At 49.7% G+C, this 17093-nt stretch overlaps 1 protein-coding gene across 7 annotated transcripts in view; it reads right to left on the reverse strand.

The window, feature by feature from the left end:
- The window catches only part of SPTAN1 (spectrin alpha, non-erythrocytic 1), a 61019-nt gene that overhangs the window by 22257 nt on the left and 21669 nt on the right, over window positions 1-17093 (reverse strand). For 4 of the 7 annotated variants that reach the window (XM_032635565.1, XM_032635562.1, XM_032635564.1 and 1 more), the window contains exons 10-28: window positions 16881-16982; window positions 15871-16008; window positions 15253-15363; window positions 14613-14690; window positions 14347-14502; window positions 13915-14119; window positions 12974-13155; window positions 12373-12616; window positions 12050-12172; window positions 11259-11476; window positions 10395-10487; window positions 9961-10095; window positions 8755-8903; window positions 7610-7669; window positions 6300-6498; window positions 3941-4045; window positions 3483-3506; window positions 2664-2699; window positions 477-524 (exon numbers count right to left, since the gene is read on the reverse strand). In XM_032635565.1, the coding sequence (XP_032491456.1) occupies window positions 477-524; window positions 2664-2699; window positions 3483-3506; window positions 3941-4045; window positions 6300-6498; window positions 7610-7669; window positions 8755-8903; window positions 9961-10095; window positions 10395-10487; window positions 11259-11476; window positions 12050-12172; window positions 12373-12616; window positions 12974-13155; window positions 13915-14119; window positions 14347-14502; window positions 14613-14690; window positions 15253-15363; window positions 15871-16008; window positions 16881-16982 (2406 nt within the window). The remainder of the gene's footprint in view (window positions 1-476; window positions 525-2663; window positions 2700-3482; window positions 3507-3940; window positions 4046-6299; window positions 6499-7609; window positions 7670-8754; window positions 8904-9960; window positions 10096-10394; window positions 10488-11258; window positions 11477-12049; window positions 12173-12372; window positions 12617-12973; window positions 13156-13914; window positions 14120-14346; window positions 14503-14612; window positions 14691-15252; window positions 15364-15870; window positions 16009-16880; window positions 16983-17093) is intronic. The other 3 variants (XM_032635568.1, XM_032635567.1, XM_032635566.1) reach the window with 2 other exon arrangements.

Consider the following 17093-nt stretch of genomic DNA (forward strand, 5'->3'; position numbering starts at 1 on the left):
CCTAGCCTGGTGCCGGCCTCAGAGCAACTGCTCCCTAACAACCACCGAGTGGACAAACCCCCAAGTCTACTGCTCCCCAACACCCCGCACGGCTGCATCGCCGGGCAGCAGCGGCAGCCCAAGGAGCGCAGCGCAGCTGCAGGCCCTTGTACTGGGGAGACAAGCCAGCTCGGGGTCCAGAAAGGAGGCAAGAAAGGCAGGCACTGCCTTCCAACAATATGCTCCTCGCAGCTCCGGGCCCTCCTGGGGGGGAGGGGAGGAGCTCACAAGGCTCACCGCCAGGACCAGGCGAGCCGAGCACAGCCTCCTGCTGCACAGAGAGTAAAGAGAGTCCTGGCCAGGACACCCTCGGGCCCAGGAGAGTGACCAGTGCTACAGTTCATACAACTAATCAGGACAAGAGCCTTGCTGAAGACAGGAGAAGGAGACAAGGAAGGAGACCGGGGAAGACAAGGAAAGCTGCCATGGTTTCTTACCTTGATGGAATTAAAGGTGGCCACGGTGTGAACCATCAGGCGAGCAGACTATGTGGGGAGGAAAGCAGAAGAGCAAACTAATCAAGTGTCTGCTGATTAAGAGAGAAATCTGAGGTGCAAGTGCTATTAATTAGGTTCCAAATGTCCACCAAAATGACTGTAAAAGGGTACCATCAAATTTCTGAGCAGAGCAGCAATGAGTATCAACAGCTAGAAAGTCAGGCAGAAACCCAAGTGCACAATCACACCCAACTCAATGATTCATTTTACTCGAAGAGTGAAAAGAGCGGTGAAAACCACAATTAAAACGGCTGGTTGGACAGGAAAAAAAAGGCTCAAAGACTACTGATTGGTGTCTTTTTCTTGTCCCTACTACAGGAGAACAGTCCAGAAAACACACTTAGCTGAACAAATGCTGGCGGCTGGGACTATTTAAATAGCCAAGGACACCACTAATTTCATTTCTGTTTACGGTTACTGGACTGTGGTTCCTTCTAACAGTATCCCCCTTGAACTAAGGGCAACAGCCTTACTAGATGAAAAAGAAAATACGCTGGCGAGTTAGCTTCCTTCTCATCAATGTAGTCACTTCTAAAAATCAAACGCCCCTTGGGATCTCAGAGCCTGCCTAGTTTTATCAGAAAGAAACCCTACTTGGCAGGCACTGTGATGCTCGTAATCTTCAAGTATGTAAAGAAAAGGAGGAGCTGAGCTTGGACGCAGGGAAGTTAGGCTCCTAGGATATCCCTGTGACACACCCAGTGACGTGTTCAACCAGTGTGGGTGCGTACAGGGTTTGGAAAGCAGACACCCATTGTTTCGAATCCTTTTCAGAAACAGGAGGTACTGACTGGTGTTTGTCAAGTCATCTGGAGTACGTTTCTGAAAAAATACCTGTTACCAGAAAAACTCTGGCAGGAGATCAGACAGGTAAGGGTGCTGCTCACTCATGTCACCAATGATTGAATTTTGCTATGCAACGAAAATTAAGATTGAGAGAAGAGGAGAAAGCTGAATCCAAGGAAAAATGTACCCTTCCTGCCAATCTGGAGCCTATTTAATAAGCAGAATGGTCAGAGCCTGGAGGGATAAGGAGGCCAAAGAAACAAACCCCTTTCAGCCTAGGTCCTCACAACAGGTCAGACCTCATGACAGGGCTGAGAAGTACCAACCTAGGGACCGGTGTGGGGAGACTTTTTGTTTTTAGAGGTTTTCATGCTTTCTTCATATTTTAGGAAGGTGTACTTTCATAAAGTAGAAATCTGCTCTTTCTAGCTTGTCTATAACTCGAGTAGCATATTCCTGAAGAGCTGGGTCAGGAGGAAAGATGCTAGAATTGGCATTTAGGCAACTAGTTCCATAATCACGGCTATAAACGCTTCACATGAAAAAGCTTATCCCCTGTCCTCCTGGAAGTTATGCCCACTCTGGTCAAGCACCACCCCTGGATCTCTCTGGAATAATGTCCACTGCAGCTGGTAAACATCTGGTGTCCCCCCGCTTTATGTGTCTCATCAGGATGTGGACCTTCTCTCAAGTCTTTCTTAGGCCCCGGGAGGAAGCGGTCAGGCAGATGATAAGTGGAGCTTACGCTCCTTTTCATCCTCACATCATGTGTCCTTTTGGGCTGTAGTCCTATTGGTGGGACCATGCCTGACTATGCAGTGTGACCTCTGTGAACTGCAGTCACCCCTGTAACCTTGGTACCCGACAGGGAATGATCCCAGGACCCCCCGAGGTACTAAAATCCACAGATGCTCAAGTCCCTTGGAGCCGGCGCCCTGTATGGGCAGGTTCTGCATCCTTGGATTCAACCGACCACGGATCGGATGCTAGTATTTTCAATTGTTGGTTGGTTGAATCCGAGGATGTGGACCCACGGATGTGGAGGGCCAACTGTATACCCTGGCAGCGACAGTGCATGATAAACTCGACCTAACTGAATCTGTGCTGAGCGTCTGTAGGGAGACATTTTGCTTCTGTGTATTAAGCACCCCATTTCAAGGCATGACAGATTCCAAGAATACAACACCAGGGTCAGAAAGACACCAGGCCAAACAGGTCCAGAAACAACCACAGGCTCAGACAAGCCTAAATACTCAGATAACAGGCACGCCAGAAAAGGATGTAAAGTATTTCTGTTCCTGGAAAACCTTTGGAAATAATAATTTGCACAGAAGCTCTTACCTTCCACGGGGAGGCCGTCTTGGAATCAGCTTCATCCTGTTCAAAGAAAAAGGAGGCATTTAGGCAGCCAAGCAACTGTGCACAAAACAAAGCAGCCCCGGCCTTCCCTCTGGACGACAGGAAGTTCACAGAGAAATCAGCTGGAACAGCAATTCCCTCTGTGACTCAGAACTCAACACTGGCTGGCAGCAAACTGCAAGGCTGCTCGAGGGAAACGAAGCAAAGAAACAGGAGAGAAAAGTTCTTCCTTTTTTAATGCAGTAGGAGAGATGGAGACAATGGGGAAAGTTAATAAAATGTCTAGCGTTTCTTTATGTCATATTCAGAGGACTCTTTGAAGAGGGATAAACACACCTAAAGAATTGCTGGGGAGGGAGATCAGCTCGGTGGTTTGTGACCGCCTGGAGGGGTGGGATAGGGAGGGAGGGAGGGAGGGAGACGCAAGAGGGAAGAGATATGGGAACGTATGTATAACTGATTCACTTTGTTATAAAGCAGAAACTAACACACCATTATAAAGCAATTACACTCCAATAAAGATGTTTAAAAAAAAAAAGAATTGCTGTGGAAAAAGTTCTAGGTAACTGAACAGAGAAAAACTCTTTTGATCTTTGGAGGATGGCCAATAGAGACCAACTTCTGCTATTTCTTTTCTTTCTTTTTTTTTTTTCTGCTATTTCTTTTCCACAGATTTTTACACACAAAAGGCATCTCTTGAGGTTCAAGAACAGAAATCCTTATGAGGCTCTTGACTTTATACTCTTCCCAAGAGCTAATCCTTCTCAAGTTCAAGTTCCACACGGGGCACCGGACACTTACCCTGGGCATCGCGCCGTACACCTCCTACAAGCAGAGAAGAAAACCAGTTCTATTATTAGAGGAAATACACACTTCTAAGTTACACTCATCACTGTCATGTCAAACCTGGAGAGAATTACAAAAAGACAGGCAGCCTGACTGGCCAGAGGAACTTCTTAAAGTCTAGAGAGAGACCAAGTGTTCCTATGTAATACCTTTTCTTTATTTAAGGGACTGCATGAATTTATTCCTAGTCAAGGACTAAAGAAACATTCAACAACTTCTACAATGTTTAATGGGCGTAAGGAGGACAGCTGTTTTTCCCTCCCGTCAAAGGTAACCAAGACAGTGCAGGTCACACAGAGAACCTGTGCCCTGGCCACACTCTGTGCTACGGAGCACGCGTGCTAGGCTACGCAGGATGAAGGGGGAGCCAAGCTGCTTCCTTAACAGACACCGTGCAGGGGCCAGACCCCCACCTGCTGCTGCACTGCCTGCACCTCCTCCGCCATGAGACCTTCGGACTCCAGGTCTTCAGCCACCTTGTTAATGTCCTTCAGCCGTGACTCATTGGCCTTGAGATCCTTCAAAGAAAAAGACATAATAACTAAAACCCACAAGAGCAATTCAAAGAAGAGCAACAGGTACTCATAAACTATGGTTTGAATATATAAATTTCTGCCCAATAGGTATCTTATAGTTTTTCTACTCCTTGACGGTCACCTAAATCAGAAAATGCTGATTGTCACTACCAAGGAAGAAAACAGTAGGGCATCGGAGATGGTCTGTCTCATGTTTACTGAACTATCTGTAGTTAATAATAATCCATTATTGGGACTCCCCTGATGGTGCAGTGGTTAAGAATCCACCTGCCAAAAAAAAAAAAGAATCCACCTGCCAATGCAGGGGACACGGGTTGAAGCCCTGGTCCAGGAAGATGCCACATGTCGCAGAGCAACTAAGCCCGCAAGCCATAACTACTGAGCCTGTGTGCCACAACTACTGAAGCCCACACACCTAGGGCCCGTGCTCCGCAACGAGAAGCCCACGCACCACAACGAAGAGTAGCCCCCGCTCGCTGCAACTAGAGAAAAGCCCACGCACAACAACAAAGACCCAATGCAGCCATAAATAATTAATTAATTTTTTAAAAATCCATTATTCTGGTTGGAGATTTTTTTTTTTTTTTTTTGGCGGTACACGGGCCTCTCACCATTGTGGCCTCTCCCGTTGCGGAGCACAGGCTCTGGACGCGCAGGCTCAGTGGCCATGGCTCACGGGCCCAGCCGCTCAGCGGCATGTGGGATCCTCCCGGACCGGGGCACGAACCTGTGTCCCCTGCATTGGCAGGGGGACTCTCAACCACTGTGCCACCAGGGAAACCCTGGTTGGAGATTTTTTAAAAACCTTTCTCTGTGGGGGACAGGACACATGTCAAAACTGTGATGAAATTTTAATGCTAGCCACTCTGGGAGAAAAGCCCCTGAACCCACCTGAATTGGTTATAAGAATACTTTTTTATTTGGCCATACCGTGCGACATGCGGGGGGTCTTAGTTCCCTGACTGGGGATTGAACCCACACCCCCTGCATTGGGAGTGCAGAGTCTTAACCACTGGACCGCCAGGGAAGTCCCAAGAATACTTTTAAACCGAGGAATGGATAAACAAGATGTGGTATATACACACCATGGAACATTAGCCATAAACAGTTAACAGATCACTGATCCATCTACAAGGATGAACCTTGACAACATTATGCTCTGTGAAAGCTGTCAGCCATAAAGTACATGATCTATGATTCCATTTATAGGAAATGTCCAGAATACATAAATCCAGAGACAAGAAGCAGCTCGGTGGCTGCCAGGTGCTGGGGGGGAGGGGAGAGGGGGGTAAGGAGTGGCTGCTTAATGGGTCTGTGGTCTCCTTTAAAGTGATAAAAAATGTTTTGGAACTAGACAGAGGGGATGGTAGTGCAACACTGTGAATGAACTAAGTGTTTCTGAATTGTACCCTTTAAAATGGTTAACTCTATGTTATGTGAATTTAACCCCAATTAGAAAAGCTACTTTCACACGTTTGTATGTTAGGTTTAGAAAAGTTCTTTTTTTTTTTTAATATAAATCTTATTTTTTAAAAAAATTAATTAATTTATTTTTGGCTGTGTTGGGCCTTCATTTCTGGGCACAGGCCTTCTCTAGTTGCGGCGAGAGGGGGCCACTCTTCATCGCGGTGCGCGGGCCTCTCACTGTCACGGCCCCTCCTGCTGCGGAGCACAGGCGTCAGACGCACAGGCTCAGTAGTTGTGGCTCACGGGCTTTGTTGCTCCGTGGCATGTGGGATGCTCCCAGACCAGGGTTTGAACCCGTGTCCCCTGCACTGGCAGGCAGACTCTCAACCATTGCGCCACCAGGGAAGCCCTAGGAAAGTTCTTAAAACAACATGTAGAAAAAACTGCATGTATTTCCTCAAAACTAAACTGGTGTGAGAGAAGTTTCGATTAAACTCGTTTAAAAATGGCTACAGAGGGCTTCCCTGGTGGCGCAGTGGTTGGGAGTCCGCCTGCCAATGCAGGGGACGCAGGTTCGTGCCCCGGTCCGGGAAGATCCCACATGCTGCGGAGCGGCTGGGCCCATGAGCCATGGCCGCTGAGCCTGTGCGTCCGGAGCCTGTGCTCTGGACGGGAGAGGCCACAACAGTGAGAGGCCCGCGTACCGCAAAAACAAAACAAAACAAAACAAAAATGGCTACAGAGATGAAGGAATATAATCACTGAATTTTCATTCTGGTAATCCGCAGCAAAAATCAAGAGAACCAAGTCCCCGAACAACTTTCTGTACCTTCTGGAAGTCATCGAACTTCTTCTGCAGCACTTCGACCTGCTCCAAGTCTGCGCCGACCTCCTCGCTTGTCAGGGCCGCTTCCTTCTCGTTGATCCACTGCTGTAGCTCATTCGCTTCACGGAACAGCATAAACTTCTTACAACTCTTCTCCAACATGCCTTTACGCTTCTCCCCCAGTTCCAGCAAAGAATGGTACCTGATGTAATTTGAGAGGGTGACAAGAGGGGGCAGGGGAGACAGTTAGCTTCCTACAGTGGCAAACTACCAGCTGTCTCCAAGATGTGGGTCCCAGGCTGTGCGTCGGTAACGATGATGCCCTGGTGACAAAGTATCGGAAGGCAGACGAAGACCCCAAGCACCCACAGACAACCTCAGGGACAAGCACACACTGCACTGTTCACAACTGGGTGGCTGGGTGGCCCGGCACACTCATGCCCAGCCACGTGCGCACTGACATCACAACCACAAAGGACCGAAACCAAGCGTTTGGCACACCACCACAGGCTCCATGCGACTACAGCTGCGAGATGAGATGAGCTTGCCGCGCGTAACGTATACAGAGGGCTTGTTCTCCTGCCGTGTGATTCTGCCAGCAGCCCCCAGGCGGTGGGGGAAGGTATGCTGAGCTATCTTAAATAGCCTCACATAGGATTTTAGTATCTCCGGAACAGTAGGAAATTTCTACTGTTTCTAAAATAATACATTTATTTCTCAGAAAGTTTTGGCCACTTCAGAAGGAGAAATCACATAAATCCCATTTCATTAGCTGAACGCTTCTTATGAAGAGACTCAAATGACACTCTCACCCTGGGGAACTGAAATACTAAAGACTGAACTTCTGGTATCTTTAGAGATGTGAAAATGACAAACTTAGCACAACTGAGTTAAAATTCCAAAAAAAAAAAAATCTAGAATCCGTTCTAAGCTTCCAGAAGTGAAATAAAAAAGGAACGAATTACCAAGTATCAGAGCACTTTACGAGGCATGTGGTTTCCTGCCTACTGAGGGCTATGGCATCATCGGCCTCCAGGTCTGCTGAGAGCGGCTGGTCCAGCACAAAAGCCACCAGCAGGGGAACCAACAACACTCTGAACACACAGCTGCACAGAAGCAACCAACGAGAGAAGCGGCCACAGCTGACACAGCTTCACCCAAACCCCTTCCCTTGTGAGCGAAAGCTGCTGCCGGAGACGGGCCCCTCCCGCCCCTCGCCTTCCTGGACCCACGAGCGCCTTCAAGAGAAGCGGCAGCGGGAGGATGGACGGGGAGCCAAGGGCGGCGCTCGGCAGAGCTTCCGGCCTACTCACAGTTCTTCCACCTGTTTCATACGCAGAGACACGCTGCCGGCCTCCTTAGTTACGCGCGTCCTGCACAGAGGGGCACAGCAAAAGCACGCACGGATTAGTGGGTTAATCCACGGGGATGGAAGGCGGCGGCTCCGATGGGTGCTGTGACGGCGGAGGCTTCGAGTGGGGAAAATTAGGGAGTCATTCAAGAGCTCTTGGAAGCAGGCCAGGCCGGCAGTAAAATCACAGTAAGGAAAGAGCAGGAAAATCAAATTAAATTAGAGGGTTAGTTCACCTTCATTTTCCTGACGTCTGCCACGCTTAAGGCAGTAAATGTTCCTGTGCTAGAAACACTGGTCACTTCGCAGAGCCAGGCCAGGGGATACAGTGACCGCCCCGAGGAAGAGATTCTCCTGAGGGCTAACACGCAACTGTAGTCAGATATCTGGTCCACTGTGTTGCTCTCGTATTTATGATCCAGGCCAAAACCTCTCATTCTTGTCTTAACAGTAACAGAAAACGTCTAATTAAGTGTATAAATAACCGATCTTCGCAGGGATCATCAGGGTCAGAAAAGTTCTATTATTCTAAACTCTAGTGAGGATGTATTTTCTGGGTCTCTCCCAAGTGTCTAAAGCTTTTGATTTCATTAGCAGAGTAAGATATGCCCTAAAGGAGGGACATAGGTCTTTATGGGGGCTTAGCCACAGGAAAGAGGACAGAGCCAATTCATAAAAAGTATACTCCATTCTCAGAGCACAAAGTCGATAGACGAGATGCTCCCTGTGCGGCCTTTTACAAAGGGCAGAGCAGGAGGGGTGTGGAACAGCTAAAAACCCATTTCAAGAACATCTCCTGACCCGAGGACAAAGACTGAGATGGTAGTAATTTGCAAATGTCTAGGAAAAGAAACTTGCCAATGCAGGGGAAGACAACAAAACAATGGAAAACAAAGGTACGGGTCAGGGATTTTAGGTTCCAACAGAGCTGTGTGGGTTAGAAGCGACTTGGGAAAGGCAGGAAGAGCGTGTTCTTGAGTGCAGACAGGCTTCATAAGAGCATTTGCTCTGGAGCCTCAGGACGCTGCCTAAACCTCAGCCCGTGCGTGACGCAGACTAAGCCCCAGGCGGCGCTGGGCCCTCCGTGCCCGACGGCGAGGCCCTTACTGGTTGTCGATCTGCTCCTGCCGCAGCGCGATGCTGCCCTGCTCCTCCAGGAGGTTCTCCCGGGAGGCCGACTGCGCAGGGTCCAGCTTCTTCACGTACGCGGCCGGCACGAAACCCTGACGATCGTTCACCTCCACTTTCCACCAGTCCTAAGTGGAAAAAGAGAGAGACGTGAAAGCCAACTCCTCCCCTGAGGAAGGAAGAATCCAAGGAGGCCAAAAGAAAGCTCTGATCACGGCAAGAGAATCCCGTGACGTGCCAAGTATGCAGACGGTCACAGTGCAGCCCCGATGGCTCGGGACAGGAAGGCCAGCCTTCTCTTCGCGTAGACGCCCTGCAACTGTGCTAATACTGCAGCCATGAGCCACGCTGAAGTAAGTTAAGTGAAATTAAATAAAAACGCAGCTGCACTTGCCACACGTGAAGTACTTCACAACCACCTGCGGTTAGCAGCTACTGTAGGGCCAACACAGACATAAAACATCCACCACCACAGAAGGTTCTACTGGACGACGCTGCTGTTGAGTAAGTCAGTCAGACCGGATGGTTGGTTGAGGGTGAGAGTCAACATAAAGACACCAGTCAGGTTTTCTCAAACTCCCACGACTGGGGTAAGCTGAGGGTGTGGGAATAGGAGGTTCTTGACAACGGCCGGGCCGAGGACACTTCCCCAGCCTAGACCAAGAGGGGAGGCAGGCTCTTTGGGGATCGGTCCTATGACACGTGGAGGACCACGGCCTCACTCCAAGGACACTGCCAAACCAGAATGTGTCAGGCGAGAAACGCTGATGAACCAGGCAGCGTTCAACTTTGAGAAGACGGAGCCTACGGGGTGACGTTGGCGCCGTCTTCAACTGTCTGCTGTAGTCGTACAGTCTAGAACCAACAGGTACAAGATACAGAGGAGCACACTTTGATTCAAGAGAGAAAAAAATTCCACTTGGAATTTTTTTCAATGGTGAAAAAAGCTACCCTTGAGAGGGTGGGTCATTACACTAGCTTCCGGGTATTCAAGGAAACAAGACTGGTCATCTTGATCACAGGCAAAACAGGATAAACCTGTATGAAGTGGGAGGTGGACCAGGGAACTAAAGTCTTCAAATTCGAAACCAGCCTCATCCTGGAAAGACACACTCCCAAGACGCCCAACTGAGCGCAACTGGCGGTGCTGATGGAGACCCGCCCACGGCCTCTTTCTGTGCTTGCCTTGTTGGTGCTGTTGAGCAAGGTGAGGATATCCCCTTTCTTCATGGTGACCTCTCGAGGGCTCTTCTCCTGATAGTCGTAGAGCGCCAAGACCAGCTCCTTCCCGGTCTCGTCATCCATGGGGGCCACTTGTTGCTAAAAATCCAAAGGAAGGGCAAACAAAGTTACAGGATGTCCCCGGTGTGGCACCTAAGCCCACGGGGGACTCCAACTTCCACAGCTGTCCCAAATTGACCAAACACACCTTTGTGAGAGTTCTTCTCTGAAGCTACCAACAAAATCTGATTCAGGAAGTTCAGCTGTCTTGGGATCTTTGAGGTCACAAGAACACCACCCATGACCGTGACACCTGCTGGCCGCATCCGGGTCCTTCATCTTCCCCAGCCCCCCAGCCCCCAGGGAACTCGCAGCTGCTGAACGGAAGCCACACTCACCCGGCATGACTGGGCCTGCTCTCGCAGAGCCTGGATGCTGCTGCCGTAAGCGCTGAGATCCGACATCAAAGCCTCGTGTTTCTTTAGCAGAGCCTGGAACCAAAATAACACACGGCGACCCTGAGCAAGAAGCCAGAGCCGCCCTGCTGCCTCTCCCACACGCCACCTGCCTCTGAAATCTGTTTAGTTACCCAGCAACCTGATCAGTCCTCCACTCTCTCCCCCTTTTTGATAAACATTTAATTTGGAGGAAATACTGTGATTTCTACTATAATCTTTTCAGCCTGCCTTTACAAGCTTAACTATGCAACCCCTGAAACACATGAAGGGACATAACGAACAACATCACACGTACAGCAGATCCACCCCCATCCTAAGAAATAAACATTCCCAACAAGTGGCAGCTCCCTCGTCCAGGGAACCCCGTTCCCCGCCACACTCGGTGCTTCTCCATTTTCCTCTACCGCCACTTCCAAAACTCATCTCAGGTCATGTCAATATTCAGCTCACTGTGGTTTTTGTGAAGACTGGCAAGAGAAGAGGTAGGCACACGGCTACACCTAGACCTTTATGAATAAAATTTAAGGGGTCCACTAAAAAAAGATGACTAACAAAGAACTGTGTTTATGTACGTATGTGTACGCAGGTGGGGGAGGAAAGATGAAACAAGAATGGAGAAATGGTCACGGCTGATGGTGAAAGGCCATCTCCTCTCTTCTTTAAGTATGACTGAATTTCCATAGTAAAAAGGGAAAAAAGACGCTGAAACACTTCGAAGGGCGACAACCGTGAGGCTGCACCTTCTACGTGGTCATTCTCCTAGCCAGCCCCAGCCCGAGCGCGGCAGCCCCCAGCTCGCCTCACCTCAGCCGAGTCCTCGTCCTTCCCATAGTCGGTGCTGCCGACGATGGGCTCCTTCTCCCGCATCCACGACTCGGCCTCGTTGGCATCGGCAAAGTACTGCTGGGCCTGCAGCGAGTCCTCCAGGTCTTGACGCCGCTGGGAGGCCTTGGATTTCAGCGACTCCCACTTCTGGTTCAGCTCGTGAAGCTTGGCCTTCACGTCCTCTGCAGCAAAATGGCCTGCGAGGTAGGCAGGGGACGGAGGACAACGAGAAGCAGGTGGACACGTTGCAGCAGGACAAAAACGTCCTCTGTGCGCTCGCAGCACCTACGACACTACATCCTGGGGAGCCAGGCCCCTTCATATTTTCAGTTTTACGAGAGGTCCAGGTTCCAGCCCAACAGATCTGCTTGTCTTCTGCCTCATCAAAGCATGAAGTCTGTCTAGACTCTAAGAAGGAGGGTATCCCTAGTTGGTGTCAGTGATGTTATCATAAAGAAACAATAAAAATAACAGCCCCCACTCCCCCAACTCCCAGTCACGGAGACTCACACTTGCCGGGCACTGTCTCAGCCTCCTCAGCGTCTGACCTTGTTTAATCCTCACAACTGTGGGAGCAGGTGATATCATCCCCACCTCACAGGTAACAAGTTCAGCTCAGAGAGGTTATGGGCAAGTCAAAGTCATAGTCAGGAGAGAGCGGGGACGGTCTTCAACCCTACAGCCCAGCCTGACTCAGGTCCACGCACTCAGCCTTCCAAGAAGAGTGCCGTGAGGAATGAGAGTGAAGCCACTTTTCCGACAACACTCACCTTCATCCACCATGGCGTTCCCCTTCTGTGTAACTGCTTTGATGCGGGGCTCATGTCCGGCAATCTCTGCTTGTAGGGCTTGGTGTTTCTTTAGCAGATTCTGGACTCCAATTAAATCTTTGCCTGAAAGAGAAACCACTCCCAAGTCACCCAAGCCATCAAGAGAAGAGGCAGCATAACTGTCACTTAGCTTCCACGACGGTTTACCTAAACTTCCAGTTCAACTTAAACTTGACCTTGCTCACTCTGACACTGGTCCCCTTCCTGCCATAAGGGTAGAGCCCTTTCCCAACTGGATTCCTGTCTGACGGCGGGAGGCTGACCTCTGTTGGTGGATGCAGCAATGGGTTCTTTCTCTCGAATCCATGTCTCCTCATCCTCGACGTCACGGAAGAGCTGCTGCAAACGCAGAGAATCTGCCAGCTTCTGCTTCCGGGCAATCATGGGCTCCTTGAGAGCCTCATAGCGGGCCACCAGGGCTTCCTGCTTCTTCTTGATGTTTTCAGCATCAAAGTGGCCAGCATCCTGGAACTGGCGGGCCTGGATGGTGATGCCATCGATTCGATCCTGGGAACAGGTAGGACAGAGTCTTGAAAGCCTGGCCCAGCGTGGGGGAACTATGTTCTGGACATTTCTAGGCTGACTTTATTACTTCAGGTGTGGTTTGCTCACATACCGAGAAAATATAACACGGTTCTTTTCCCATACCCGAGAGCATTCTTTCTGCCACTGTTTGCCCTCATTCTGGGATCCCAGAAAAGTCCGAGGGAAGGCAGTCTAATTTGAACAGAAGCATATGGCGCACACATGGTTCCCTAAGAAAATCAACACACTTCATCCCTCCCCACACCAGCTGCTCTTGACCGACTGGCCACTCTCACTCCTGTGCTCACTGGCCCAAAAGCCGCGCCCAGCTCACCGTACCTGGTGTGCTGCCACATCGGCCTCCAGCAGGGCGTGCTTCTTCTGGAGGTTCTGGACATTGGTAAGGTCTTTGCCGTAATCGTCCGAAGCCAGGTGACCTTCCACTTCGTACAGCCACAGTTCGATGTCCTCAACGTTGCGATTAAACTGCTGCTGCTGGTTAGCCTCACGGAGCTTTATTCCTAGTCACGGAGGCAAGTTTGATTGCATTAGTTAACACTGTCCTTCTGCCAGTGTGCTCTCAACAATGGCACCTCGCAGAAGGACCACGGGGCAGGATTCTAGTTACAGCGTCACTGCTATCAAGAGGATAAAGAAAAACCGCAGCCTCTGCTCCACCTTTTAGATGCTGAAGTGGAAGTCGTTTAAGAAGCCTTCTAACCCCCATGGGACAGGGGCTGGCGAATGGTTAAGTGCCCTTGGCTCCCGGCTGAGCTCTGATTTTCAGTGATGAGGCCCAATTCAGTCAGGCCCAACGACCAAATCATCCCCTTCTCACTCAGGCTCCCTGCCCTCCCTGACCAGCACGCTCAACCACATTCACCAAATCAGCAAAGCATCAGGAACCCAGGGCAGGTGACTCCTACCCAGGAAGTGAGCCCGAGTGCCCAGGTCACCCAGCTCAGCTTGCCTGGGCGGCACATGTCCCCAAAACGCGGAAAGAGGGAGGAAGATTTAATTCCCCAAACAGCCTCCCGTAACCCCGTGCACACCTTCTCTCACGTTTTTTTTTTTTTTTTGTGGTATGCGGGCCTCTCACTGTTGTGGCCTCTCCCGTTGCGGAGCACAGGCTCCGGACGTGCAGGCTTAGCGGCCATGGCTCACAGGCCCAGCCGCTCCGTGGCATGTGGGATCTTCCCGGACTGGGGCATGAACCCGTGTCCCCTGCATCGGCAGGCGGACTCTCAACCACTGCGCCACCAGGGAAGCCCTCCTCTCACCTTTTAGTTCCGTGGCCTCCAGCAGTTTCTTCCACAAACTGATGACCTCATTCATTCGAGCTGCCACCTCGTCCTTGGCATAGTGGTTGACGTCAATCAGCTTTTGCCCGGCTTTCTCCAGGGCGTCAATGCGGCTCTGGTTTGCCGAGAGCTCAGCCTCAAAAGCCTGATGTTTCTGTACTTTCCCTTGCAGGTTGGATGGGTCCTGCCAAGGAAAGGAAGAAGGGGGTTCTATCTTGAACCTAAGGACATCAAGTTATGCTGCATTACCCTCACACTTAGCTTTATAGGGGGACCTATAAAACGACCAGCTTACATTAAACAGTGTATATTTTGAAATTTCCGATTTCTTTGTTTAGCTACAATTTATCTGTGAGTGCTGTGTTTAGCTTACTAACCAAGTGCTACATGGCAATGCTAACAGGACATTACTTTATAAGCTTCGTCCGTGGCGGTTTTCATCTTCTCATTGACCCAACTCTTGAGCTCATCAGAGTCACGGAAAAACTGCTGCAAGTGGAAGGAATCAGCCAGCTGGGCCCGGCGATACATGGCTCTCTCGTGAAGGGCGTTGCGGCGGCTCAACAGCTGGAAGGCAAGGCTCGCTATGAATCTCCAGCTCTTACCCCCCCGCAGATCAGCCTCAGAAGGGCCACCCAAGGACAGAAAGGAGGTGTGTAAAGAGGCTGCACACCTACCGCATCTCGGCGAGTAGCCACATCTTCCATCGCATAGTGGTTGTTCTGAATTAGCTTGGTGGCAAACTCGTCTAAGGCCTAGGAAGAAGAATAAGGTTCTTCACTGGTGAGCGACTCTTCCACCGCTTGGACCCCAGAGGAAAGTGCAGAACAGGGCACGGAATGCTCTAGACCTGAACACAGGTCAAGGTTTTCATTCTGAGGTTTGCTATGACAACCTTTATCCCTCAACTGCTGAGTTTTTGCTTGATGTTCTTAGAGGGCACAGAGTCACGCTAGCTTCACTCAGGACTGGACACATTAGCTGCAGCTAACGTCACAGCAGGAACTGATGGAGTCAGATATGGGTCAACAGCCTTTCAATTCCTACTTCTAAGGTCTGTGTTCAATGGGAAAATATCTCTTACATTAATTCTTAATTACTTTTAGAGGAAGGTAATCTCAACTTGGAGGTTTACATCAAGAAAATGACTTCATTCTAGAAGTCGTGCTGTGTCTCCAACAAGGTGGTCAATCATCACCGTGAGACTTTAAGCACCCGGAGCCTTCACTGAACCTGCTCAGGAACCGTTTGGAACAAGACGAGACCTCTGCTGACTCATGATCATTTGAAGGCACTGACAGCAAGGAGGGGTCTTACTGTAATCTTCTCCTCCTGGGCACTGAGGGATTTCTCGAAGTCCTCGTGCTTCTTGAGAAGCGCTTCCACGCTATCCAAGGAATCTCCCAGGTCTTCATTCAACAGGAACGCCTTACAAGAGAAAACAAAGTGTTGAGATAATGTCTGATTCCTTTCACCTCCTAAGGCTGGAAAGCAAAGGCTGTTCTGGCAGAAGGACAAAAAGAAGGAAAGAAGTTCTATGGCTATTACACCTTCAATCTCCCCCAGAAAGCCAGAAGCCTCTTCAGATTCCCTTAAAACTAATCCAACAAGAGCATGAAATCCTTACTTCACATTCCACTGAAACTTTTTTCCAATAGCTTCTGTTGCTTCTATTAGATTTAAATTACGTATAATGCTATGTTCTAAAGAAACAAAATCTCTTTAACAAAACACTTCACGCCATCACACTCCCCTGAAAAACTGGGGCCTTTTCTGAGGGCCTTTCAATCTCGGCAGCAAGGACCGTGCTGGCAGAGCCCACAGAAGCTGGCAACCCCTCCACCTGACGCAGAACCGAACGAGTGGTGATCCCCACACAGAATGCGCTAACTGAGCAGCAGACGGCGCAGGCAGCCAGTTCCCATCCCCAATCACCTCCTGTTTGCTCATCCAGTTGTCCACCTGCTCAGTGTCGCGGTAGAAGAGCTGCAGGTCCATGCACTGCTCATACTGCTGCCGCCGCAGCTCCCACAGCTCCAGCAGCGCGGCCCGCTCCTCGGAGAGGATGGTCAGCTGGGAGGGAGAGGGGGCAGGTGGAGGGAACCTCAGTGCCCACGGCCGCTGGGCAGACACAGAGGCTGCCCTGGCATTTCCAACCCTCTGCCAACCTTCAGGCCTCTGTTCCGATTTAAATAAGGGAAGGAGAACATTTCCTTGCACGTGTCAGGCAAATCACAAGAAACCACAGATCCTGAGCGGCTTGCTGAAAGTTTATGTTAAACCTAAGAGGGGTGGCCCTGCTCCAATGAATCTAGAATTTATTTACTGCCACATTATCACAAATAATACTAGGCAAAAATGGCAAATAAACCCCTAGGTAGAAGAAAAAGGGCATCTATGTAAAAGTGAGGCGGCATAAATGGAGTAGGGGCTCTTAGGTGAGAGATGTCAATTGAGTGGGTACTCTCCAGAATATGCTGACTAGACCCAGGAATGCCCTAGGCTTAATTTTTAGGCTCTAAAGTTAATGACAATAAAGTTTGTCTTTGAAATGTCTCTTCTTGGTCTCTATAATATTAAATATATATATCGTTATCTAATGTTCCTCAAGCATCTTCATAAAGATACTTTGAAACTCGGGAATTATACACACACACAAATAATACAAATTTGTTTCCCCTTGGCTCCAACTACTAATGCAGGACTCAGCTCCCTGCAAAGCCCCCTTTAAGTAGGAAATGTGTTGCATGCATCCCAAACAAATGGAACTTTCTCTCCCTGATCAATCACCACACATCTTCTTTTTAAATCTCTGGAGCTGCTGCTTCCAGGCGGAATCTCTTGTGTAAGTTTTCTCACACACCAGGGTGAATGCGACGCCTGGATATTTAAGGCTGGATAATAGTTTTCGGAGACTTAGTAAAAGAGTCTTTCTCCTCTCTTACCTTCTCCCTCACTTCATCTGAGGCGTAATGACCGGCAGCAAGCAGGGCCTGTCCAGACTCGTCGGCAGATTTAAAGCTATCTTCATGAGCATCAATTTCACCCTAACGGGGTGGTGGGGGGGAAAGGACAATTTATGCCCAGCATCTCGTAAAAGAAGAGGAAGTTACTGAATTTCACATAATCATTACAAATCAGGAATATCACATCTAGAA

Source organism: Phocoena sinus, chromosome 6 (genome assembly GCF_008692025.1).
Source record: "Phocoena sinus isolate mPhoSin1 chromosome 6, mPhoSin1.pri, whole genome shotgun sequence".
NCBI lineage: Eukaryota > Metazoa > Chordata > Mammalia > Artiodactyla > Phocoenidae > Phocoena > Phocoena sinus.